Below are 25,128 nucleotides of genomic sequence, written 5' to 3' on the forward strand. Positions count from 1 at the left end.
GCATATACAACATGACACTTCCAGATACACATAAACACCCACAACTCCGCAACTGCCAAAAACAAGGATGTAACTTCTTAATATCCTTAAATACGGACACTGAACTCCAACAAGCCACAAACGCACATATATGTAATTCACACTACAAACACACCCACACAGTACTTTCACAACCTCAGAATACAAACATAAACTACCTTAAGCCCCATACGCACCTGCAGTGGTGTGTCATCAAGCAAAGCCTTAATAACCTGAATCAGCACTCCCTAAAGAAATGTGGAGATATATACCATATAATTAATTTTAAAGATATAATGGATGTGTGCACATAATTTACAAATAATTGAAAATGTACACTATTCTTCACTGTAAATTCTATATACAGAATTGATTCTTACCTAATCCTTTCGTTGATTTTTGCTGAACTCTTGCATCACCAGCCAAACTATGCTTGCAATTCCGTCATGATCTGAGAGTATCAGACTACGAATACATGTTTATTGTTAGATTCAGCAAACTTACTCCTCTCATTGACAAAAGAGTACCGTTTGAACATAAGTGTTGTTTGATATTTTTATGTTAAAAAGTTACTAGTGAAGCTATGAGGATGTTCGCTGGATCTTCACTCATATTCCAGTGACCTGAGCTACACCTTTGGAACCAGATGAGGGTTTTCAACTCGCAAGAACGTCCCTCTAGCTTTTGTACTCTTCAGAACGCGCAGACTAGAACGGCACCTGTTTAATAGCTCGCACACACTACTTACCCCCCACCGTAGGCCCCGCAATCACTGAACCCTTCATGCAGCCGGCTCCCCAGTGGTGCCAATAACCCTGGGGTAAACCCCTCAAGGGAATCGAGCTCTATGGGGGCGTGAATCCACATTGTGGGGAGTCTCCTTACACGGACAAGGGCACAAATATCCCACAGGGTGAACACCAGCGCAGAGCGGTGACACCTGAGGGGTGAAAAGTCCCCGTACCCCTTACCTCAGGGTTCCTAGAATTGACTCCAGAGGCGGCCATGACAGGCCCCGCCCCCGCCGGACGGCCGTTGGGGCCCCAACCTCCGCGCTCGCGCATGCGCTCCTGTCTTCCGGAGCAGAGCCAACTGCCCCAACAGACGCCAGGAGCGGTCCGCGTGCCAGAGAGCCCCGCCCCAGTGGGCGTGCGCGGGCGTGCGCAGGCGTGCAGGCGCGGGGCGCGCGGGGATCTGTTCCAGGAGGTCTCTGCAGGAGAGGAGAGAAATGCAGGGTCGGGCACGCTACGCAGCATCTCTGGCGACGCTCCTTGCCGGGAACCTTTGTGACGGTGTCTTCTTAAAACCAGCTCTTGTGAGATGTGCACTCGTGATTTTTCCATTGCACACCTGAAACCCATGCACTTAGCTACAAAGAGTTCTGGAGAGCTCCGCTCTAAGCACAGTAGCCTCAAATTGGGGCAAGTGCTTTCATGCCCTTTGGACTGCAGTTCCTTGGTTCTTCTTTATGCCTTTCAAAAAACAGTAGGTCCTTTTTCCTAGCAAGCCTGAAGTTTCCGCTAAAGAACAATTCTAGCAAAGAATTCAGACCTGGGAAACACTCTTAAGATACTGTCTCCTGACTCCGTTCCTAGAGTTTTTCCAAACGCATTTACTCTACTAGAATATTTTTTCTCAGTGTATTTAATACATGGAGGTTTTTCAATAAATGTTGATTCACAGGTGTTTCCTTTGTACGGTTTTTTTTTTTTTTTTTAATAACTTTGAGAGAGAGTGGACAATCTGGGCCAATTTCAACACAGCAGGTAGTATGGGAAAAATTTTCCTTTCCCTCCCTCCTTTTTTGTAATATCTTGCAGACTTTCAGTTGGCATTAAAAACAACAACAACAACAAAAATAGTAGCAGGATCAACTTACTGACCTGACTTTGTAATACTTCCCAAAGAAACTTCAATCATCAGATCCTCTTTCTGGTCAATTACAAGATTAGAGCATTTCTCACTCAACAGGATGCCTCTGAAGACCCCTCACGTCTAACAGCACTAAGCGCCTCCAAGTGCACAGACTTGAAAACTCCACAAGACACAAACACGGTATCTCTTCGTTTCTTTAATGTTTCGTGATTGAGTGGAAGATGAACTGTCTTCTGAGGCTTGTGATGCATGTCCAGAGTTGTTTTTTCTCAGTAGTCAATGCCTGCCCGCAGCCTCTGTGCAGGAATAGTCAGAGATCATGATCCAAAGGACTTTTAGATACTCCCTTCTGTGACTGCTCTTCCCAAATTACATTTGGGCTAATTTGATTATCTCTGTCCCTGGGGTGTAGGATTTTAAAGTATTACAAAAGTGATTGCAGAATTGGGACTGGCTAATTTTTGCACAGTGCAATTTTTGTATCAGCGGCCTTGAGAAGAGTCCTTCAAATACTGTATCAGAATTATGAGTGAGAATCTTGTAAATAATTGGTTGAATGACTGAACAAAGGGAGGAAGCAACAAGGAAGCCTGCCTTTCTCGAGTGCCTGGGTACAATATTTTGCCTCACCATCCCTCTAGTATGAAGTTATTGGTTGAAAATCATATGAGTTTTCCTTCATTGTAAAAGCTCCAGTACTGAGCGATATTCCCAAACTGTTTATTTTTTTTCAGTCCCCGACAGGAGTTTCTTTAGATATAAAGTTCACCATGCTGTTGCTTGAAATATTCTCACCTTATCTTCTCATCTTCTTCTGAGTCAATTTTTCCTGACAAGGGGCAAGGAACTTCTTAAGCACCAACAGGAGTCTTTTTCACACTGTGGAACAGTCCTTCTAAACCTCTGTTTCCTTCCCCAACACCCCACAATCAGTTGGAGTTCTACTGCAGCTACAGCAGTGAGAGAATCTCATCTCCCAAGAGATTTGGTTGCCATCCTCTGAGGTTTTCAGCCTTCATCTCCCTTGACAAGTTTCCTAACAGTCCTCTCTTCTCACAACACAAACCACGAATACTCTTTCATATCATTTTGATAGTGGTAAACTGACTGACATGGATTCTCAATATGAAAATAATAATCAGACAAGTTTTGTAAAAGGAATGCTACCATCATTCCCATGCAGATGGGGCCATATGCAATGATGAGCCTAGATTCTAAAGAGCAAGTGTATGTAATGCAGACAGGAAATTAACAAACTTGTAAGCAGGGCTTGCAGGCTAGGATTTAGATGGAAGTGGGCTTGTCTGAATGGGGATTGGACACTGGTAGATAAACTCTTGGCACTGTGTCAAGGTGCACATCCATCTCATGGGTAGTGGACTTTTAACACCTAGAAAAACCAGGGCTCTAGGATGTTTAGTCCCTTTAACATAAGGAAAGAGAAGAAGATTTTCTGCCTTCTTGTTCCTTACTTCTGTCCTTACCCCTACTAAGCCAAGATGTTCAGTGCTATATGATGGCTGTTCCAAATCCATTTCATCCAAAGAGCCTGCAGATTTTGTGTATGTTTACAATTGTGTTTTCTGTTGGAGCCAAGATGCACACTTGAGTCTCGTCACTCCAAGTTCTCTTTCTCATAAGGATGAGTAACTGATAATAGCTTAGTATGTTCTAATTTTTTGGTAGTGTTGCCAGATAAAATACAGATTTCGAGTTAAACATAAATTTCAGATAAACAGGGAAAGAATTTGCAGTAAAACTATGTCCAAAATGTTGCATGGGACAAAGTTGTACTACAGATGAATTCATTGTTTATGTGAAATTCAAAAGTCAAATTCAGTTAGGCATTTGTTACTTTTCTTTACTAGATCGAGCCACCCTATTCTTTCAGGTGCTTTGAAATGTAAGAGACTGTAGAAATTCTTGTTCTAGGAATCTAGTGCAGAAACAGAGGAGCCACGATACCCGTACAAAGGCAATCATTGGAAATATCCTCAGATATATAGGAACATATATGAATTTTCAACTAGAAAAAAAATGAAGGCATTTTAAAAAATGAAAACAGATTGCCTTCGTTTTTAGTTGCATGACGTATCTCTGGGAAGATTTTAATGAAAGAGATAACACTGGTTTCCTCCGGGAAAGAGGATTGGGTTGACAGGGGAAAGAGGTGGGAGGAGGACTTGCCACTGCATATTCCATTTTGCACAATTTAATTTTGAACCATGAGAAGGTGTTACTCGCTTAAAATATTACACTAAAATCATTTAAAAGGTAAAAAACTAAATCTTTTACAACCATGGAATACTATGAGAAAGACATTTAGTGAATTCTGGTCTTGGACATGGGGGCTGCATGACGGTTTTTTGATGGACGGGGGCTTTCCAGCACAAAGGGTCATTAGTAAGGCTGGTCCTGCTGGATGTTGGTTGGAGCACAAGGACCACTCCCTTAGGAGTGATGTACATACAGCAGTCAAAGACACTGGATCTGCTGAGACAATCCTAATTTCAAATACTCAGTTCCATGTGGCCATAAATACCCAAGTGTTTATCAGACTAACAGTCCTGAATTTTGATCAGAAAGTCTAGTCTCTGTTGAAGTAAGTCAAGAGCCAGGTAGGAAGCAGAGTGTGTTGAGGGACACAAAACTAGGTTGATGGAAAAAGAAGTGAAAGGAAGCGAACATCAAGTCCAACCTCGGTGCCGTGAATGAAGAAAACAGTTTATAAACTGGGTAAAGAGGCACACGCCAATTGTGTTGCCACTGTGTGAGGTGGAAGGAACTTCCGGTTCTTGCCTACCTGCCAGAGCCCTCGTGGAATGTCTCCCCACCCCCACCCTACCCAGACCCACGTGCCCTCTGCCCCTCCGCCACTGCAGAATGTTTAGATTCAAACCTGCCCCTCCTTCACTTGGATCCTGAGCGTCTGCTGAAGCAGGTCACTCTCTGGGTCCTGGTCTTGACTTTTCTCATTGAGGCTACCAGGCAGCAGTAGTCCGTGCCCAAGCCTGCAGGATGGCTTCAGAAGGAGGTAAGCCTATAGGCTGGGGGTGTGTTCTCAGAGACCCTGCCATCCCTCACATCCTTCGGGTTCACACGTGACACTTCACGGTGGGCACACAGTTGGACTGAAGTAGAGGGAGAAGAGAGCCCTGGACACACGAGGACATTTCACCTGGGGAGACTGGGGAGCCTGAAGAAACCCGAGACTGCACTGGGGAGGAGGGGTCATTGGAGGTGGATCAAGAGGAATTGCCCTGGCTATGGAGAAAGGATGGCAGCAGGCAGGTTGATTCTTTCTAGAAGGGAGACAAGCCACTTTGAAACGTGTGTGTAAGGATGTGTGTGATGTCCTGGTGGTGACACAGGGAGGGTCATGAGGAAAGCCTAGACCTGTCTTGTGTTCCTGAGGCACCTGAAGCTTGCCTCACCATATCTTTCTAAGGGATTTGAACAGGAGCATACTGTATCTAAGGGGGCCGTGGGGAGAGATGGTCTTGGTGAGAAAACTATTCAGTGGGGCTGTGTGTGGCCACACCTGCAGTGAAGTGTCCTCTCCGAGAGCTAGGCAGGAGGTTACTCTAACTGCCGCAGCCCACACCTCGTCCACTCCTCCCAGCCCAGAGCTCACTTCTCAGTTCAGGTAACTGTTGCTTTGGATTCAACAGGGGATGGGCAACCGTGTAACTTCAGCCAAGAGAGGGCTCAGATTCCTGAGTTGCTCTGAATTGTTCTTCCTTTTGTGGAATCGCAGTACTTCAGACCTACTTCATCTCGTCCCATATCTCATGGTGGACTCTCAGGCTGCCTTGAGAGGAAGAGTTTGTTCATATTTCATGTCACTCCTTCATGGACAGGGGACAGATGTGGAGTGGGGTTGTTATGGGTGGATTGTCTGTGAAGGCTGCTTCCTCTTTTAAAGGGGGAAGGAGTGTAGCCCAGGGGCAGGAAGACGATCTTCTGTGTTATTATTAAACGTCCTATGACACCTGTTCTAATTAATTAGGTGCACCGTGGTGTGTACCTTGTTCTCCTGAACAGGGATGTGTTCCAGACAACTTGATCGCCATGGCACCTGGCTTATGCCTGCTTCTTAGATTGTCTTTCCATTATTGGGAGCTGGAAGGGGAAGGACCACAGGCGGTCTGTACTCCCACGACCAATGTAACATGACAATTCTTTGGCCCTTGTTTAATCCTCTGCAGCCTTCACTGGCTGTGAAATGACAGAATCTAAGGGACACGCACCTACTTCTCAGACCCCCCCAACCCGCGCCGCCTCCTAGGAACAGAACTCCTGAGTGATGACAGTGACTCTGGGCACTGGGGAGGGGGTGGCAGGACCTGGCCCATGTTACATGTCTGCTGTGGGTTGTTCTGAGATGCAGGTGCATTCTGGGCCAGTGTTAAGGGTTTGTATCAAGATTCCATTAGAGAGATATTTTCCAGCATTTTGTTTTGTTTTGCGAGGCTAGGAAAGAAAGAGGGGATTTATACTGAGCATCAGGAAAAGGAGGACTGAGGAGGAGGTGGGGCCCCAATATTTTACACAGTGCCTGTCCACAAAGGGCCTTTGGGGGCCTAGAACTTACCTTGGAGAAGGTCCCTACCTGCTAGTACGCCGGCTGAGGGGCATTTCTCACAGAGCGGATGTCCACCCAGTTCCAGGTCTTGGGAGACAGCCTGTGAGGCTTAGGTGCCAGGGGGTGCCTTAGGGAGGCTCTCCAAGTCAGTGCTTGCTGAGGCGATTTCTTCTCGGCAGACAGGGGTCAGGGACCTTGGTGGATGGGCACGGGGTCACCAGTGGAATAATTCTCAACTGGAGGTCAGGGCGTGAAAATCACTTGAAGACATTTGCACGCTGCACAGTTTCCCTTGTCCAAGTGTCCCTCACCTGTGGAGATGTACACTCTGATGCCACAGAAAGCCTCAGTCCCACTTGCCCATTCTCCTCCTCCATTCACTCCTTTCCTTTGCCTCCACAGCATGGCCAGTGCTGGGAACGGATGTGACCATGAACCCCGGTGCCTCCTTGTCTACTTTCACGGCAGTGCCCTTCCCTCCACCCACTCCTGGCGCCCAGCACCGGCCACCCTGGCAGCAGCACCTGCCACGTCCCATCACCCCAGCATTCCCTCCTGGCAGCAGCCTGCTGCTGCCAGCTTTCCCCAGGACGCCTTTGGTGGCTAATGGTGGCCGTGGCCCCAGTGCCCATGGGGCTTGCAACCTCACTGTCCAAGTCAGGTCACAAGGGAGGCCAGTGGAGGCCCCCCAGACTCAGACCTTTGTCGTTACTCAGGCCCCCCTCAACTGGAGCGCTCCAGGGGCCCTCAGCAGGAGTGCTGCATGTCCTGCACCCGTATTCATAGCAACCCCTGTGATGGGGACCGTTGTGACTGCTCCAGCTGTTGGAGTTAGTCAGGCTGGCAAGGGAGGCTGGACCCCAGGCTTTCCTCCTCAAGCTCCACCACCAGCTGCCCAGCTGGCCCCTATCATTCGCCCAGTGAACTCTGGGCCATGGCCACATGGCACTTCCAGGGAGGGCCGCCTGGCCACCAACCAGTCCAACGCCTCGCAGGATGGCTCCTCTAACACCCAGAGCGTGTACAGTAACTTCCGACGTTGGCAGCACCTCAAGCCCCTGGCCCAGAGACACTTTCACCGGAGTCCTGATGCAGAAGCTTTTTCCTGCTTTCTCATGTGAGTGAACGCTCAGGGGGTCCTGAGCTTATGGGAGCTTTTAGATAAAGAGGAACTGGGGATGGACTCGCACGTTAGCTTTCTAGGGATACTGGAAGGAAGGTGTGAGGGCGATGTCCATGCTATGAGAAGGCACATTGTCGGTCACATGGGTGGGCCTACCAGTCCGTGACATCAGGACTGAAATGTGCCCTATCTCAACTGGCCCCACCACCCTGTGAGTCTGGCCAGCTTGCTCTTCCATGATTCTCATGGTAATATGGACTGAAGACCTGCAGTCAGAGAGGGTGATGGTGTAAGGTGAGGAGCCAAGGAGTGGATACCGCACTCTCCTGTGGTGCCGTCTCCTTTCATACAGGACTTGAGTGTACATGGCCAGGGGAGGTCACTTCAGAGGAGGGGGAGGAGCGCGGGGCCCAGGAGGGCGCTTTATGCATGCCTCCACTTCGTTGTGGAGAATTCCACGAGGAACAGGGTGATGGTAGAGCTCTCCTAAGGGCGTGGGCTCTCTCCCACTAGACTTGTGAGCCTGGCAGGCATTTCCATCCTAAACCTCCGGTCCCTCGTAAAAAGGGGACAATTACACTTCACTCAGAGGACTGTGCAGAAGACTCCTTGGGCTAATCTATGAAGTGTTAGCAGATTGCTTGGCACATGCCACGCCTCATTGATGATAGTGATTTTTATGATGAAAATGCAGCCTTGAAGAGGAAAAGAGCTCCCCAAGGCACAATGTCCCAGCTCTAGCCTGGGAGTGGGTGGTCATCCTTGAGTGAGTGTGAGGCGGTGACAGCAGTGGCCGGGAAGGCTTGTCTTTGCCCTCCCAGACGCCCGCCTCTCACCCTCCTGTTGCTCAGTCATGCTGTGTTGAGTGATGTGTGGTCCACATTGTCGGGTGGGGTCAGGCAGGTGGGGGCTGGGCTGTGCCCAGAGACTGACCCCGAGGGCTTACAGCCCAGTGCTTCGATCCCTGGCCCGCCTGAAGCCCAGCATGACGCAGGAGGAGGGACTGTGGAGGGCCGTGCAGGAATGGCGGCGCATAAGCAACCTTGACCAGATGATCTACTACAAGATGGCGGAAAAGTGAGTCAGCGTCCTGGGCCCAGGGGCTGCGTGGAGGGTGAGGCGAGTGGGTGAGGGCAGGGTCTGGCCGTGGGGGTGCTCATCAGAGAGGACAGAGGAGAAGGGCTGTCACCCAGCACAGGGTCCCCGCAGCCCAGGGGCCCTACTGTCCTCTAGAAACCCCTCCCTCACCTTGAGAGTTTGAGACTTCTGTCCTTCCTCCACCAGGAGCTCTGCCTTCCCCTGATTTTGACCTACCCTTGCCTTGACATGAAGGTCTCAGGACGGGGCAGGGTGAAGCTGTGAGTCCAGTAGGGGTCCAACTCCGGCCATATGGGCTGGGCCGGGGAAAGAGCTCCACCCGCCAGCCTGCTGCTTCCTTAGTGGTGGGTGGCTGGCGGCCACTGACATAGATTTGGGACCCCCTCTCCTTATGAAAAGTGGCCTAAGTGGGTACCCTGGAATCCCTGAAGAAGCTGGGGAAGCCAGCTGTCGTCAGCCCAAGGGTCTCCGGCCCTTCCAGTGTTTGCTCCATGGTAATCCCCTTGGTTTAAGAAACAAAACCAAACAAACGAGTGCCTCTCAGAGGAAAGGAAGGCCTCTCCTCTAAGCTCAGCATCCACATCATCCAGCCTCTCCTGGGCCCTGTCTCCAGGTTTATCTTCCAGGACTCTCATTCCCAGCCCAGGGTCCTGGATTCGGGCAAGGACCCCTGTGGGGAACACATGCCTGTTCCAGCCTCTGGCTGTCAGCCCTTCATGTGGTTCTGGATGGGGACGGGGGCGTGAGGAGGGTGCCCCCTGGGTCAGCCATGTGTCCCGTTGACCTGGTTCAATTCAGCGACCTGGGTCTATGCTGTTGAATGCCCTCCAGTGCTGGTGAGGCAGGAAGGGTCCCAGATCTTGTTATCACTTCCAGGAGCAGCTCTCTGCTGTGGACAGCACCTCACAGGGCCTTGACGGCCCCAAGGCACATCCTCTCCCAGTGCCTCATTCTTGGCTGCCTTTGTTGGGCTCCAGAACCCAGGCCTTTTTCTCAGGGTGGCCTGTGTCTCCGTCACCCCCCAGGTTCATGGAATTTGCGGCCGAGGAGGAGATGCACATTCAGCATTTGCAGTGGATGCAGTGCGCGCAGGACCTGCCTCCTCCAGCCCCACCGAAGCTGGATCCTCGGGGGCCCCCAGCCCCGAAAGTGCGCCTCCAGCCAGGCACCCAGGTTCCCACTGGAGCGGAAGGCACAGGTAACAGGGGCCTAGGGTTGGCCACCGTCCCCATGTGGATCCTTTTCCTTCAAGACAGGGGCATTGGTCTTTCAACCAAAACAGCCACCGAGGCGGGGGGTGGGGGGGGTGGGGTCTCAGCTGCCCTTTGTCACTACGGGGTATTGCCTTGGTCAGTTTTGTAACTCCTCTCACACCTCCCTGTCAAAGGACCCCACACGAAGTCTGCCTAAGTAGTGGGCTTGAAGGGGAGACCCCTAGAAAATTGGAGGTTCCCCACTTCCTTACTTGTGACTCCCTTAGATGACCCCCTTACCTCCCCTCTCCAACTGTGCATGAGGCTTCAGATGGTCCTGACCCCTCCCACACCCACATCAACGTCCCCCAAACAATGCCCTCACCAACGTGCAGTCGGTGGTCAGGAGGTGGACCGGGAGTCCCTCACCTTTCTTCCCTTCCTCCTGCTCTGCCTCAGCCTGTGCTCCCAGGATGTCCAGCCCCAGGGCCCAGCCCTCGCACCCGAAGCCACACAGATCCCAGCGGACCCCGGAGCCCAAGGCACCCAAGGAGATTCCCCCTGAGGCTGTGAGGGAGTATGTGGACATCATGGAGGCGCTGGTGGGGCCCGTCCACTCAGCCACTGGCGAATCAGATGCAGAATGTGGAGAGGACGGAAATGAGCTGAAGCAGGAAGAGGACGGCACCTACTTGGACCCGGGTCTCTTGAGCTACATTGACAAGCTGTGTTCTCAGGAAGACTTTGTCACCATGGTAGGCTGGGCCTGGAACCTGGGGTCTACAAGATGCCAGGGCATGGAACTCTCAGCACCCAAGATCTGGGTTCTGCTCAGGCCGATGGGACTTAAGCTCAGCTCCTTGTTCCTGAGCCTGGTGTTAGGAGAGGTTTACGCAGGTGTATGTGTGTATATGTTTGTGTCTGTGTGTATGCCTTTGTGTGTCTGTGTATGTGCATCTGTATATGTGCTCTTTTGTGTGTGACTGTGTATGTGCATGTGTGTGTGTGTGTGTGTGTGTGTGCTGACCATCTCCGCCTTGTGGAGGAGAGTGGGGGTGGGTCTCTGCTTTTCACTTTCCCTCCTGGTCTTCTTGTGTCACAGGCCACTCCTGGCCAAGGATGCTCACAGCCTCTTCTTTCTGTCTGAGGTGGAGGCAGTCATTCACCCTCGATTCCTGGCAGAATTGCTTTCCCCAGACCCACGGCTGGATCTCTTGGCCCTTGCTGAGGAGCTGGAGCAGGAGGAAGGACTCAACCCTAAAGAAGTGAGCCAGGGGACGGAGAGGGACAATCAGGGAGCCAGGGGACCCCAGGGGAGGGGGGACCCCAGGGGATCCAGGGGACAGGCGAAACCAGGTGGCCCAGGGGAGCCAGAGGAGGGAGGGATCGCAGGTAGAACAGGGGAGACAAGGGACACCCAGGAAGACCAGGGCACGGAGGGACCCCAGTGAGCAGGGGAGAGGTAGGGCCCCAGAGCAGGAGGCCCACATGGCTCTGTCCGTCCCTTCCTTGCCTCGGAGGCCTGGCATGGGGAAGGGCCCTTTCTGGGGTGGGTGCAGTGAAGGGTGATAGGAAGGAGAGGATGGGAAGCCGGGAGTGGAGGGAAGGACACAAAGCTGGGAATAAGGTGCAGGAGGATGGCAGGAATGCCACCGTGTCTGTATTTGGAGTCTAGTCCTGGGGTCACCCGTCCCCTCCTCCCCGCCAGGGACATTGTCCCACTGCCCAGTGCTACTCCTCTCACACGTGCGCGTGGAGCCGTCACTGTCCTCCTCCCTCCTACCAGCTGGTGCAGAAACGACTCCTGGCCTTGAAAGAGGACGAGGGTGGGCCGGCAGCCCCGAGCCACAGTGCACCCGGAATGGGCTCAAGTCCTTCTGAGTCCCACGCCGGCCAAGGTGCCCAGAGGCACGACCAAGACCGCCATCGAGGGGTCAGTGATGGAGCCTGCCCACCAGAGATTGATTTTGAGGCTCTTCATAGGCCCATCCGAACAGACACTGGCCCGTTTGGGCCCAAAGTCTTTGTTCCCTCTCGAGGACGTCAGGAGGTCTCTCCATTCTGGGCCGGACGGCCCTCCCCTCCCCAGGGTCAAAGGCGCACTGGCCCTCTACTGGGACCCAGGGATGCGTCTGTTCTCAGAGAGGCGTCTCCTGTTCGGGAGGCCCGAGGGCCCAGGGACGCGTCCAGTGAGGACGAGGAGGAGCTCCCCAGCCTGGCCTTCCTCTTTGCCTCCCCGCAGAGCCTGCTGCCTTGCTGGCTGTCCCAGAGTCCTGCCCCTGCCTCAGGCCTGGCCTCCCCTGGAGGTTGGGGGGCCCAGAGAGCTCCCCAGACCCCCTCCCCTCAGAGAAGAGGCCCCAGCCCAGCTCCACCAGCCGCTCCCAAGTCGAGGAAGCGGGCTCTGTGTGGGCGCCCAGCCGCTGCTGAGAAGCTGTCCATCCCCGGGGCTGGCCACGGGGTCTCTGCGAGGCCAGCCTTGGCTCTGGGCCTGGCTCGCCCCTCACAGCCGAGAAAGAGAAAGCGTGACCCTTTTGTCACAGGGAAGAGGAGGAAGAAGAAGAGGAAGCACTGCAGCCAGTAGGGAACAGCCAGGCCGGCCCTCCAGGGCGAGCCCCCCAGGGCGGCCCCCAGGGGAGCCTAGGGGCTCCTCCTCACCCCAGAGCTGATCCTGGAGGATGTGGGGGGAAGGGAGGGAGGGCAGGACCAGCAGGGCGGGGAGGGGAAGTGCGATTGTGGGGGGTTAGGGAGGTGGGGGAGGTGGGTGTGGGCAGGACCTTTGGAGTGATGTATGTAAATTGTGAATAAAGATAGTTTTCGTGGGAAATGCTCTCAGGCCACTGTCATCTTCTTCGTGTTGATCTGCTCCATAGAGAGCGAACCTGAGAGGAAGGAAGGGTGAGGGAGGTCACAGGAGCTATGGATCTACAGGTGGCCAAACCTTTCCTCCACATAGACAAGGACTCCTCAGGCTGCCCCTGGGAACCCACAGCTCTCACTTTCCCCAGGGACCCACTCATCATCCCCTTCTCTAAAGCCTGCTTGGCTAGGGGCCTTCTGGGGCATCTGTACCATCTTCTGCATCCCTGAACCGTCTGGGGAGGGAGAGCTGCTTTTGTGCCTCTCAGCCCTCTGGACACTAACCAGTTTCTAGGACGGAGCCTGGAGACGGCCCTTGTCTTTATGGAGCTGCTCTCTGCTTCCCTGAAGTGGCCAGGCGATGGCGCTGGGGTGACCCTCCGCTCATGCAGGGTTTCCTGTGTGGGTGGCCTGACCAGAGAGGAAAAGTCTTGGCCATGGGGACAGGACTGTCTGCCTCGTCATAGCGGGAGCGTTCTCTAGTCCCACTGGGATTATTGCAGTGTGGAGAGTGGTTGAGGCAGCTACCTCTTAATCCCAGTGAGGATGCAACGAGGGGAATGGGCGCGGGGAAATTCATGGGGCACCTGTTACAGGTGTGTCTAAGGGAAACGACAGTTGGGCCCCTTTGTGGAACTTGTGGGATTTCTGTGCAGCAGCATCTCGTTCAACTGAGGGAGGAGGACCCATCTGGCTGTGGCTGTGGGGACTGGCCTTAGGGGCCTAGGGGTGTGCAAAGACACCCCAGAACTACTGTCCCTTCCCTTTCCACCCATGGCTGGACATGTGTGTGTATTGGTAACAACACTGATTTGTATTCCCATAGAAAACAGTTCCTCCTGACAAACTATGACCGTGTTTCACAAGAACAGCTTGCTCACAGGGGCAGCAGGGGTGGGGGAGAGGTGTCTGCGGCCCCAGATCTGGGTGGGAGCTGGGATCCATGCTGAGGAGTGTGGAGGCCTCAGTCACCGTCCTGCGGTTGCCGGCAGAGACTTCGAATCATCAGAGCAGGGGAAATGACCCGCTCATAAGGGTGAGACGAGCAAACAATGAGGGCAGGGAGCAGACCCCTGCTGTCTCCCTGAACTGCCCCCCCTCCCAGTCTGCTTAGCTTCCGTCACAGCCTGTGCTGGCCCACCTCTGAAGCCCCTTCCTCCTAAAGCACTCAGATGCTCTGATCTTTTGTAGACCTGCCCTGGGCCTCACCCCCCTTCCCTGCTGGCCAAAGGCTCTTCTCCAGGTTCTGAGTTCTGATTCCTTCCCCAGGACCCAGGCAGGGGTTAGGACAACAGGGACTCCCTGAACATGACCCCTACACCATCAGCATGCAAAACTGGGGCCGCAGGCTTCCGCAGGTGGCATGGCTCTCTGCTGGACCCTGCAAAGAGCTTGGAGAAGAAAGGGGCTCATGTCTCTCCACCTCCACTAATCTGTAGGTCAGCCTCACAGGTCCTCCTCTGTCCAGGTGGGCAGCACATATGTGCTCCCAGCCCTCCTTGACCCTTTGTGAAAGAAAGTTTTTGCAGCTCAGTAGTCTATTAGTCAAGGTGTCTCAGGGCTTGTTCCTTTTGAAGCCCTACAGGAGAATCTGTTTCCTTTCCCTTTCTGTCTTCTAGAGGCTGCCTGCATTCCTTGGAATTAGTCCATTCTTCCATCTTCAAAGTGCATCACTTTAATCTCTGCTTCCCTCATCACATGGTCTCTCCAACTCTGACTCTTCCTGTGTCCCTCCTATACAAATCTTTGTGTTTATATATAGCCCACCCAGAAAATTTATGATAATCTCTTCATCTCAAGATTTTTTACTTGGTCACAGCTGCAAAGTCCTTTTTTCCATACAAGGTGACATTCACATATTGTCATAGGAGGGGTTAAACACGGACCTTTTTGGGGAACCGTAATTTACCCTACTAGAAGAAATCCACAAGAATACCTACCATCAGAATCCACATGAATAACAGACTATGACCAAGTGGAATTTATTCCAGGGATGCAAGCCTGGTTCAATGGTAAAAAATCATCAATGTAATCTACCATATTGAGTCTAAAGGAACACATACTGTCACACCAATTAATACAGAAAAGGCATTTAACGAAATTCAACACCCATTCATATTAAAAATGCTCAGAAAACTAGGAATAGAAGGTCACCACCTCAACCTAATAAAGAACATCTACAAAAAACCTACTTCTAACATCACATGAAATGGTGAAAGAATGAATGTTTTTCCCTGAGTTCAAAAACAAGGTTAGAATGTCCACTCTCATCTCTTAGTTTTCAATGTAGTACTTTAGATTCTAGTTAGTGTAGTGCAGCAAGAAAAGGAAAACAGAGGCATACATATTAGAAAAGAAGAAATATAATTGTCATTATTTACAGATGACATAATTGTCTACATAGAAAATTCCAAGGAATGTATAAGAAAACTCATAATAAATTATAATAAATTGCTGTAGCAGGATCTCAGAATGTAAGATCTATATGTAAACATTAATACACAACATTGATCATATTTCCATATACTAGTAACAAACTGAACGATTGAAAACCAAAATTTAAAACGTAGTAAATAGGTTCCAGTTCAAGGTGGCAACATAGGAAGATCCTGAACCCACCTCCTCCCACAAACGCACCAAATCTACAGCTACATATGGAAAACTTTCCTCTGAAAAAAACTAAAAGATGGTGGAGCAACCCCTTCACATCAGGAAAACCAGAGGGAAACCACATCAAAACAGGTAGGAAAGGCTGAGACACAATTTTTCCATAAATCCCATCCCTGGTGTGGAGACACACAAACAGGAAGGAGCTCAAAACCTGGAACTTCTCCCTGAGAGGTGAAGGGTTTGGACCCCACACTGGGCACTCCAACTTTTAAGGCTGGCACCTGAGAGATAGACCCCCAAAACATCTGACTTTGAAGACCAACAAGGCACATCCCATGAGACCCACAGGGCTGTGGTGGACTGAGGAACAGCTCTTAAAGGGCCTGTGCACAGACTCACCTGCCCCAGGGCCAAGTGCAGAAGCAGCCCTTTGAAAAGCACTCTGACTTTTTGTGAAAGAGACTCACTTCCCAATTTTAAAGCATTAATCTGAGGAACAGGGGCCTGCTGGAATACTCCCCAGGGACAGAGGCTGGCGGGTGCCATCTTCCTGCTCTCTCTCTGCCTTGATAAAGTTGAAAGGTGCCATCTTTTTCCCCCTTTTTCCTTTCCTGCAGGTGACAACTTTGTGCTCCAGCCAGCTGGCTCCTTCTTCCCTGCTCTTCCTCTGTCTTGCTATATATATATATATTTTTTTTTCTTCTTCTTCTTCTTTTTCTTTTTTTCTTTCCCCTTTTCCCCTTTATTCAGATGGTGTCATCTTTGCACTCTTCCCACCGCCTCACTCCAGCCAGTAAGCATCATCTTCACACTTTCCTTCTGATGTGCTCCAGAGAGCCAGAATCTCCAAGACGGGAGATCCCACTTTTGTGGCCTCCACTCAGGGGATGCTCCTTGATCACCTGGCTCTGGAGGCCAGGAGGGATCTCTTTTCTGCATCCCATGGGACTGTAACAATTGGAGAGACAGTTCTTGGCAGGATACCACCCCCAGGATGTACCACTACACATCAGACTGAGACACAGTCCCAGCCTTTACATGAAAAAGGCCTATTTGCTAGTAGGGACAAGACTTAAGAGCAGGCTTCAGGTTCAGCACACATCTAGAGGCTACGGATGTGCTCTCAAGGAAGGTAGGCTGGGGGTACCATCTTTCCACCCTCACTCTGCCTTACTACAGTTCACTGGTATCTCCCAGAATGGAGCTTGTACACTTATCTGAAGCCCTGTTTTCTTGTGACTGCTCCCCAGGGAATATCTTCAGATTGCTTGCTTCTGGGGCCCAGCAAGGCTTACACTTGCAATCTCACAGGACTGAATATATTTGCATTCTTTAAAAGCTGTTACCAAATTGTCTGGCTTCCTATCAACCTGAATCTAGGTGCTGACTGAGATCCTCCAGTTTGGGATGCTCACTGGTCTTGGCACACCCTCAACTGCTGGGAGGGTGTGCCAAGTCTATTAAAAATAAACTGCTTAGACAATCACAAAGGTTTGAGAGGCAACCAAGAGTAGACAGCGTTAAATGACAAGGTTCATCTGTCACACAGCTCTTCAAGACTGGGAGATGTGACTATTGCACTTAATGCGTAGAAACCAACACAGAGAGTCAAGCAAAATGAAGAAAGAGAGGACTATACTCCAAAAAAAGAACAAGATAAAACCTCAGGAAAAAATCTTAATGAAATGAACATAAGTAATTTACTTGATAAAGAGTTCAAAGTTATGGTCATAAAAGTGCTCACTGAACTCAGAAGGAAAATGGATGAAAACAGTGAGAACTTCAACAAAGAAATAGAAGATATAAGAAAGTTCCAAATAGAAGTCACAGAACTGGAGAACGCAATGACTGAACTTAGAAATACAGTAGATGAAGCACAAGAAAGAATAGGTGAACTCAAAGACAGGTCAGAGGAACTCATCCAATCAAAGAATAAGGAAGAAAAAAGAATGAAAATAATTAATATAGCTTAAGGGATTTATGGCACATCAAACGGAATAACATTCACCTTATAGGAACTCCAGAAGGAGAAGAGAAAAAGGGGCAGAAAATATTTGTAGAAATAATATCTGAAAACTTTTCCTAACCTGGGGAAAGAAACAGACATCCAGATACAGGAAGCCCAGAGAGCTCCAAAGCAGATCAACCTAAAGAGATCCATACCAAGAAATATTAAAATTAAAATGTCAAAGTTAAAGATAACAAGGGAATCTTAAAATCACCAAGAGAAATACAACTTGTTACGTACAAAAGAACTTCCATAAGACTATCATCAGATTTTTTAGCAGATATGTTACAACTCAGAAGGGAGTGGCACAATATATTCAAAATGCTGAAAGAAAAATCTTTCCAACCAAGAATACTTCACCCAGCAAATACTTCACCCAGTTATATTCAGAACTGAAGGAGAGATAAAAGAGTTTTCCAGATGACTAAACGTTAAAGGAGTTCATCACCACTAACTCAGCCTTACAAGAATTGTTAAAAGAACTTCTTTAAGCTGAAAAGAAAGGCCGCTAATTAGTAACAAGAAAACACATGAAGGTATAAATCTCACCAGTAAAGGTAAGTGTGTATCGTAAAGGTAGTGGATTAATGAATTATAAAGCTGTATGAAGGTTAAAAGACAAAACTCGTAAAAAGACTTATAATTAAAATAATTAGTTAAGGGATATACAACATAAAAACATGTAAAATATGTCATCAAAAACATAAAATGTGAGGAGGGAGGAGTAAAAACTTTGACCTATAGAATGCATTCAAACTTAAGTTGTTATCAACTTAAAATAGACTGTTAAAAATATAAGTTGTTATATGTGAGCTTCATGGTAACCACCAAGCAAACACCTAGAGTAGATGCACAAAAGATAACAAGAAAGGAATCTAAACATACAACTAAAGAAAGTCATTAAGCCGCTAAGGAAGAGAGCAAGAGAAGAAAGGAACAGAGAAATCACAAAATAGCCAGGAAACAATTAACAAGATGGCAATAAATACATACTTATCAATAATTATTTTAAATGTAAATGGACTAAAGGCTTTAATCAAAAGACATAGGGTGGCTGAATGGATTAAAAAAGAAGACCCATCTATATGTGGCCTATAAGAAACTCACTTCAGAGCTAAAGACACACACAGACTGAAATTGAAGGGATGGAAAAAGATATTCCATGCAAATGGAAACCAAAAGAAAGCTGGGGTAGCTATCTATAATTATATCAGAAAAAATAGACTTTAAAACAAGAGACAAAGAAGGACATTACATATGGATAAAAGGGTCAATCCAATAAGAGTACATAACATTTGTAAATATTTATGCATCCAACATAGGAGCACCTAAATAAATAAAGCAAATATTAATAGGCCTCAAAGGAAAAATAGCAATACCATAATAGTACGGGACTTGAGTATCGTACTTACATCAACAGATATATCATCCACACAGAAAATCAATAAAGAAAGATTGGCTTTAAATGACATGTTAGATCAGATGGATTTAACATATATATATAACATTCCATCCAAAAGCAACAGAATATACATTCTTCTCAAGTACACATGGAACATTCTCCAGGATAGATCATATGTAAAGCGAAAACCAAATCTTAACAAATTGAAGAAGATTTAAATTATATCAAGCTCCTTTTCTGACTACAATGGTATGAAACTAGAAATTGATTACAAAAAGAAAACTGGAAAATTCACAAACACGTGGAGAGTAAACAACAAATTCCACAATACAGTAAAATGGTCATCTAACATGATCCAGTGAGATTTATTCCTAGGATGCAAGGATGGTTCAATATCTGCAAATCAATCAATGTGATATACCACATTAACAACTTGAAGAATGAAAATCATATGCTCCTCTCAATAGATGCAGAAAGACTTTTGAGAAAACTCAACATCAATTTATTATAAAAACTCTCAATGAAGTGGGTATAGAGGGAGCATACCTCAACATAATAAAGACCATATATGACAAGCCCACAAATAACATCATATTCAACAGTGAAAAGCTGAAAGCTTTTCCTCTAAGATCAGAAACAAGACAAAGACGACCACTAAAGTCCTAGCCAGGGCAATTATGCAAGGAAAAGAAATAAAAGGCATCCAAACTGGGAAGAAAGAAGTAAAACTCTTACTATTTGCAGATGACATGACACAATATATAGAAAACCCTAAAGACTCCATCGAAAAACTGTCAGAACTAATAAATGAATTGAGTAAATTTGCAGGATATAAAATCATTATACAGAAGTATGTCACATTTCTACACACTAATAACAAACTAACCAAAAGAGAAGTTAAGAAAACAATCCCATTTACAATTGTATCATAAAGAATAAAATAAGAATAAATTTAACCAAGGAAGTGAAAGACCTGTACACTGAAACTATAAGACATTGATGAAATAAATTGAAGAAGACACAAAGATACCCCATGCTCATGTATTGGAAGAATTGATATTATTAAAATGTCCATACTCCTCAAACAATCTACAGATTCAATAAAACTCAATCAAAATTCCAGTGACATTTTTCACAGAAACAGAACAAACAATTCTAAAATTTGTATGGAACCACAAAAGGCCCTGAAAATCTTGAGAAAGAAGAAGAAAGCTGGAAAATGCATGCTCCCTGATTTCAAACTATATTTCAAAGCTATAGTAATCAAAACAGTATAGTATTGGTATAAAGGGAGACACATATCAATGAAAAAGATAGAGAGCCCAGAAATAAACCCATTCATATATGGTCAATGAATTTACAACAAAGGAGCCAAGAGTATACAATAGATAAAGGACAGTCTCTTCAATAAATGGTGTTAGGAAAACTGGACAGCCACATACAAAAAATGAAACTGGACCAGTATCTTACACCATACACAAATTCAACTCAAAATGGATTAAAGACTTGAATGTAAGACCTGAAACCATAAAAACTCCTAGAATAAAACATAGGCAGTAAGCTCCTTAACATCAATCTTGTCAATGATTTTTGTTTTTTCTTTTTGGGATTTGACACCAAAAGCAAGGGCAACTAAAGCAAAAATAAACAAGTGGAAGTACATCAAACTAAATAGCTTCTGCACAGCAAAGGAAACCATCAATAGAGTGAAAAGGCAACCTAGTGAATAGGAGAAAATATTTGCAAATCATCTACCCAATAAGGGGTTAATATCCAAAGCATGTAAAGAATTCATACAACTCAAAAACAAACAAAAAAATTCCAATTAAAAAATAAGCAGAGGATCTGAAAAGACATTGTCCAAAGACGATATACAATTGGCTAACAGGTACACAAAAAGATGCTCAACATCATTAGTCATCAAGAAATTGCAAATCAAAACCACAATGAGGTATCACCTTATACCTGTTAGAATGGCTATTATCAAAAGCGAAGAAATAATAAGTGTTAGCAAGGATAGGGAGAAAAGGGAAACTTTGTGCACTGCTTGTGGGAATGTAAATTTGTGTAGCCATTATGGAAAACAGCATGGAGTTTCCTCAAAAATTAAAAATAGAACTACCATATAATTCAGCAATTCCACTTCTGGATATTTAGCCAAAGAAAATAAAAACGCTAACTTGAAAAGATATATGCAACCCTATGTTCACTGCAGCATTATTTACAATAGTCGAACTATGGAAACAACCAAAATGTCCAGTGATGAATAAATGGATAAAGAAAATGTGAGATATATATATATATATGTGTGTGTGTGTGTATGTATATATATATATATATATATATGTGTGTGTGTATATATATATATATAATGGAATATTATTCAGCCATAAAGAAGAATAAAATCTTGCCACTTGTGACAGCATGGATAGACCTTGAGGGTGTTATGCTAAGCAAAATAAGTCACACACAGAAAAACAAATACTGTATGATCTCACATATATGGAATAATGAAAAAGAAACAAAACAGACTCACAGATACAGGGAACAGTTTGGTGGTTGCTGGAAGTGGGGCGTGAGGAAGGTGGGCAAAAAGACTGAAGGTAGTCAAAACATACAAACTTCCAGTTATAAAATAAATACTATAAATCATGTGGATGTAATGTAAAACACGGCAACTCTAGTTAAAAATACTGTACTGCATATTTGAAAGTTTCTAAGAGAATAGATCTTAAAAGTTCTTATCACAAGAAAAAAATTGTAACAATATATGATGGTGGATGTTAACTAGATTTATTGTGGTCATAATTTTGCAACATATAGAAATATTGAATCATTATGTTGTCCACTTGAAACTAATATAATGTTGTATGTCAGTTATACCTCAGCTTAAGAAAAATAAAAAGTGCTACAAATAAATATAAATAAATAAATATATACAATAACTGCCTTCAAAATGAGATGTTTAATATAAATGTTTAAAAAATGTAGATCTGTATAATGAAACCTAGAAAACTTTGATGAAAACAATTAAACAAGTGGTAAAAAGAAAAGTACAGAGGCATATTATTTTCATGGATTGGAAGACTCAATATGGTAAAATATTAATTCTTCCCAAATTGATCTGTAGGTTTAAATGCAATTCCTATCAACTCCCAACAGGTTTTTTTTGGTCACAATAGACAAGCTTATTCTAAAACTTATATCAAAAGTTAAAGGAAGAAAGATGGCAGCAAAATGATGGTCTAGGAAGTTTCAAACTCTCGTTTGCCTACAGAAACATTCAAAACAAAAACCGATCAGAAGCTTCTAAACCAACTCTGTAAGAGCTCTGGAAAATCATCAAAGGTTTCCACAACCAAGCAAATGCCCAATTGGAGAAAATCATCGCCAAAGAGATAGGAAAGTTTTGTGGCCATTTACCTACTCTTGTTCCACTCCTCCCAACATAACAGTGGTCTTAGTCTTGAGCCAGCAGCAGCCTGGTTTCCAGTTCTCCAATTCCAACTGGTTGGAGCAGAGTAGACCTTATTTACAAATTATTGTGTACCACTATTCCAACCTGTCAGGGGGAAAACTGAAAGCCTGAAAGCCTGAAGCAAAATGCTCTTGTCTGTTTTGCATAACACAGAACACAGAAAAATGGCAGGTGCTACTTGTAAAGCTACAAGGCAACTGTAAATGAACAGATGCCTGGGTCAAGAGATTCTGGGTGGAGAAATATAATAGACCATTTAAAGCCCAAGGTAGAAGCTGGAAGTGAGACTATTTGGGAAATTAGGACTTTCAAAGCAGCCTGTATGCAGGGGAATTTAGAAAGCCACACGCAGGGCCAGGCATGACATGCTCAGAAAAGTCCTGAGAAGACCTCAAGCTTTCACCTCAGGCTAATCCCTAGGCTCAGAGCAAGCCTAGCTAAGTGGTGAACAAGGACCCCAGCACAGAGCCAATCTGCCGAAATTGGTGGTGGCTGTTCCCTCTTTTTACATGTTTTTATTTATTATTTCAGCTCCTAGACTTCAAGGAAATCTCCATCAGAAAAAAAACTGGGGGGCTGGAGTCAAGGTGGCAGAGTAGGAGGATGCAGAGTTGGCGTCTCCTCACAACTAGGACACCTACCAGGTGTTGGTGGGGGACCTCGGACACCTAAGAGGACTGGAGGAACCCCTGAGTGACCCAGTAGGACATGGGGGGAGGGAAGGGGAAGGAGAAGTGGAGGCCAGATGGGACTGGTACCCCTGAGGGGCAGCTGGAGGAGGGGAGGGATTCCCATGCACAGAGGGGCCCATTCACAACGAGGGGAACAACAGGGACAGGGAGAGACCCTCAGGGGATTGGAGGACCAGAAGGAAATGCGGCCTGCATTTCCCCCCACCCAGTGGGCCTCGGGGAGCCTGCAGATCCCAGGCCTGATGCTCCACACGACAAGGCCCCTTCTGGTCGCACTGAGCCTAGGCCCAGCACACCACCCCCCCCCCACCCAGGGCCTTTTCCTTTCCCATGTTAGGGAAGTTTTCAACTATAATCTCTGCAATATTTTCTCAGACCCTTTCCTTTTCTCTTCTTCTGGGACCAGTTTAATTAGAATGTTGGTACGTTTCATGTTGTCCCAGATGTCTCTAAGATTGTCTTCAATTCTGTTCATCCTTTTTTCTTTATTCTGCTCCTCAGGAGTTATTTCGACCATTTTGTCTTCCAGATCACTTATTCGTTCTTCTGCCTCAGTTATTCTGTTACTGATTCCTTCTAGTGTATTTTTCATTTCAGTTATTGTGTTGTTCATCTCTGTTTGTTTGTTCTTTAGTTCTTCTAGATCTTTGTTAAACATTTCTTGTATCTTCTCAATCCATACCTCTAGTCTATTTCCACGATTCTGGATCATCTTTACTATCATTACTCTGAATTCTTTTTCAGGTAGATTGCCTATTTCCTCTTCATTTATTTGGTCTTGTAAGCTTTTACCTTGCTCCTTCTTCTGTGACATATTTTGTTGCTGTCACTTTTTTTTTTTTTTAATGAGTGGGATTTTGTTCCTCTGTTATTGATTGTTTGGCCTGAGGCTTCCAACACTGGAGTTTGTAAGCTGTTGGGTAGAGCTGGGTCTTGGTGCTGAGATGAGGACCTCTGGGAGACCGCACTCTGATGAATATTCCACGGGGTCTGAGCTTCTCTGTTAGTCCAGTGGTTTGGACTCAGAGCTCCCACTGCAGGAGCTTTGGCCTGACCCCCGGCTCGTGAACAAAGATCCCACCTTTGCGGTTCTTTTGTGAATAAGGACACTCCAAACCTAAAAGGTCATTATTTTCTGCTGGGTTCTGCCTCCACTGGGTTCCACCTCTGCTGGGTTCTGCTGGAGCAAACTATCTTTTAATAGTTTTGGTGAATTTAGCATATGACTTCAATTTTGGTGAATTTAGCATATGACTTCAATTCCTCTCCATTCCCCAAACACAGACTCACTCCCTCTGCTCATCTCTAGAGAAGTCTGCAGACCTTTTGTGCTGCCCATCAGGTCTGGCCCCACCCCCTGTCCCTTTGGACTCACCACACCACACATGGGCCCATGCTCCAGGAACCTAGGGTGGCCTGCTCTCGGCTCCTTTTGTTTTAATTTGCATCAGATGTCAGAGGATGGTGCTTTTGGTTGCCCTACAACTCTCTTGGGGGGTGCTTCCTTGCCTAATTTCATTTAATCTTTACAATAAGCCCACAAGTTTAGAAATCACTTGATTGCAAGTGACCACAATCTCATGCACACTATCTGAAGCCAAAAGCAGAGGGGTTTCCTAGGAGACAAAGTGACAGAGCTAGCCTCCCCATGCTTGGAGTAGCAGAATGATGTCTCAGACCTAAAGGTACCCTCTCTGTACCTTCAGAGCTGCCTGAAGCACCATCTCTACTTCTCAGAGCAGCTGTCACTTCCTCCTGGTTCCACGTGTTCCCTTTACTTGCTCATGACCCCAGCAGGACAGTCCCTAAAATGCAGCCTTCACTCCAGGAGTTCCCTAACCTTCTGGTTCTGACCATCTCGGTCCTGGTATCTCTGGTTCTTGATTTTGGTGTCTCTAATGTGTTCAGCCTAAATAAGGTCACACTTCCTCTGAATACATGTGCCCTGATCAAGTCATCTGTGTCTGGAGTAGAGGGAGAAGTGTTTCATGTTAAGAATAGGGAATGTGTTAGTGACAGCTGAATTTTCTAAGGAATGAGAAGCACCAAGAGGTAAGTGTGTAGGAGGAAAATATAAGTTCTGTTCAGCCAGTGAGGTAGATAGTGCATTTATTCTTAGTTTATAGGTACAGAAACAGACTTAGAAGGTTCAGTAGCCAACCCAAAGCCACTACACAATGGCTTAGCCTT

At 46.8% G+C, this 25,128-nt stretch overlaps 1 protein-coding gene across 1 annotated transcript; it reads left to right on the forward strand.

The window, feature by feature from the left end:
* The first annotated feature begins 4,911 nt into the window (after positions 1-4,911).
* LOC132368042 (NUT family member 2G-like) lies at positions 4,912-12,473 on the forward strand. The gene is made up of 7 exons (XM_059926658.1): positions 4,912-4,927; positions 6,881-7,595; positions 8,550-8,678; positions 9,725-9,864; positions 10,352-10,647; positions 11,041-11,157; positions 11,679-12,473. Exons 1-7 carry the CDS (start codon positions 4,912-4,914, stop codon positions 12,471-12,473), a joined length of 2,208 nt encoding a protein of 735 aa, XP_059782641.1.
* The last annotated feature ends 12,655 nt before the right edge of the window (positions 12,474-25,128 follow it).

The sequence above is a fragment of the Balaenoptera ricei genome, chromosome 6, assembly GCF_028023285.1.
Source record: "Balaenoptera ricei isolate mBalRic1 chromosome 6, mBalRic1.hap2, whole genome shotgun sequence".
Classification (NCBI taxonomy): Eukaryota; Metazoa; Chordata; class Mammalia; order Artiodactyla; family Balaenopteridae; genus Balaenoptera; species Balaenoptera ricei.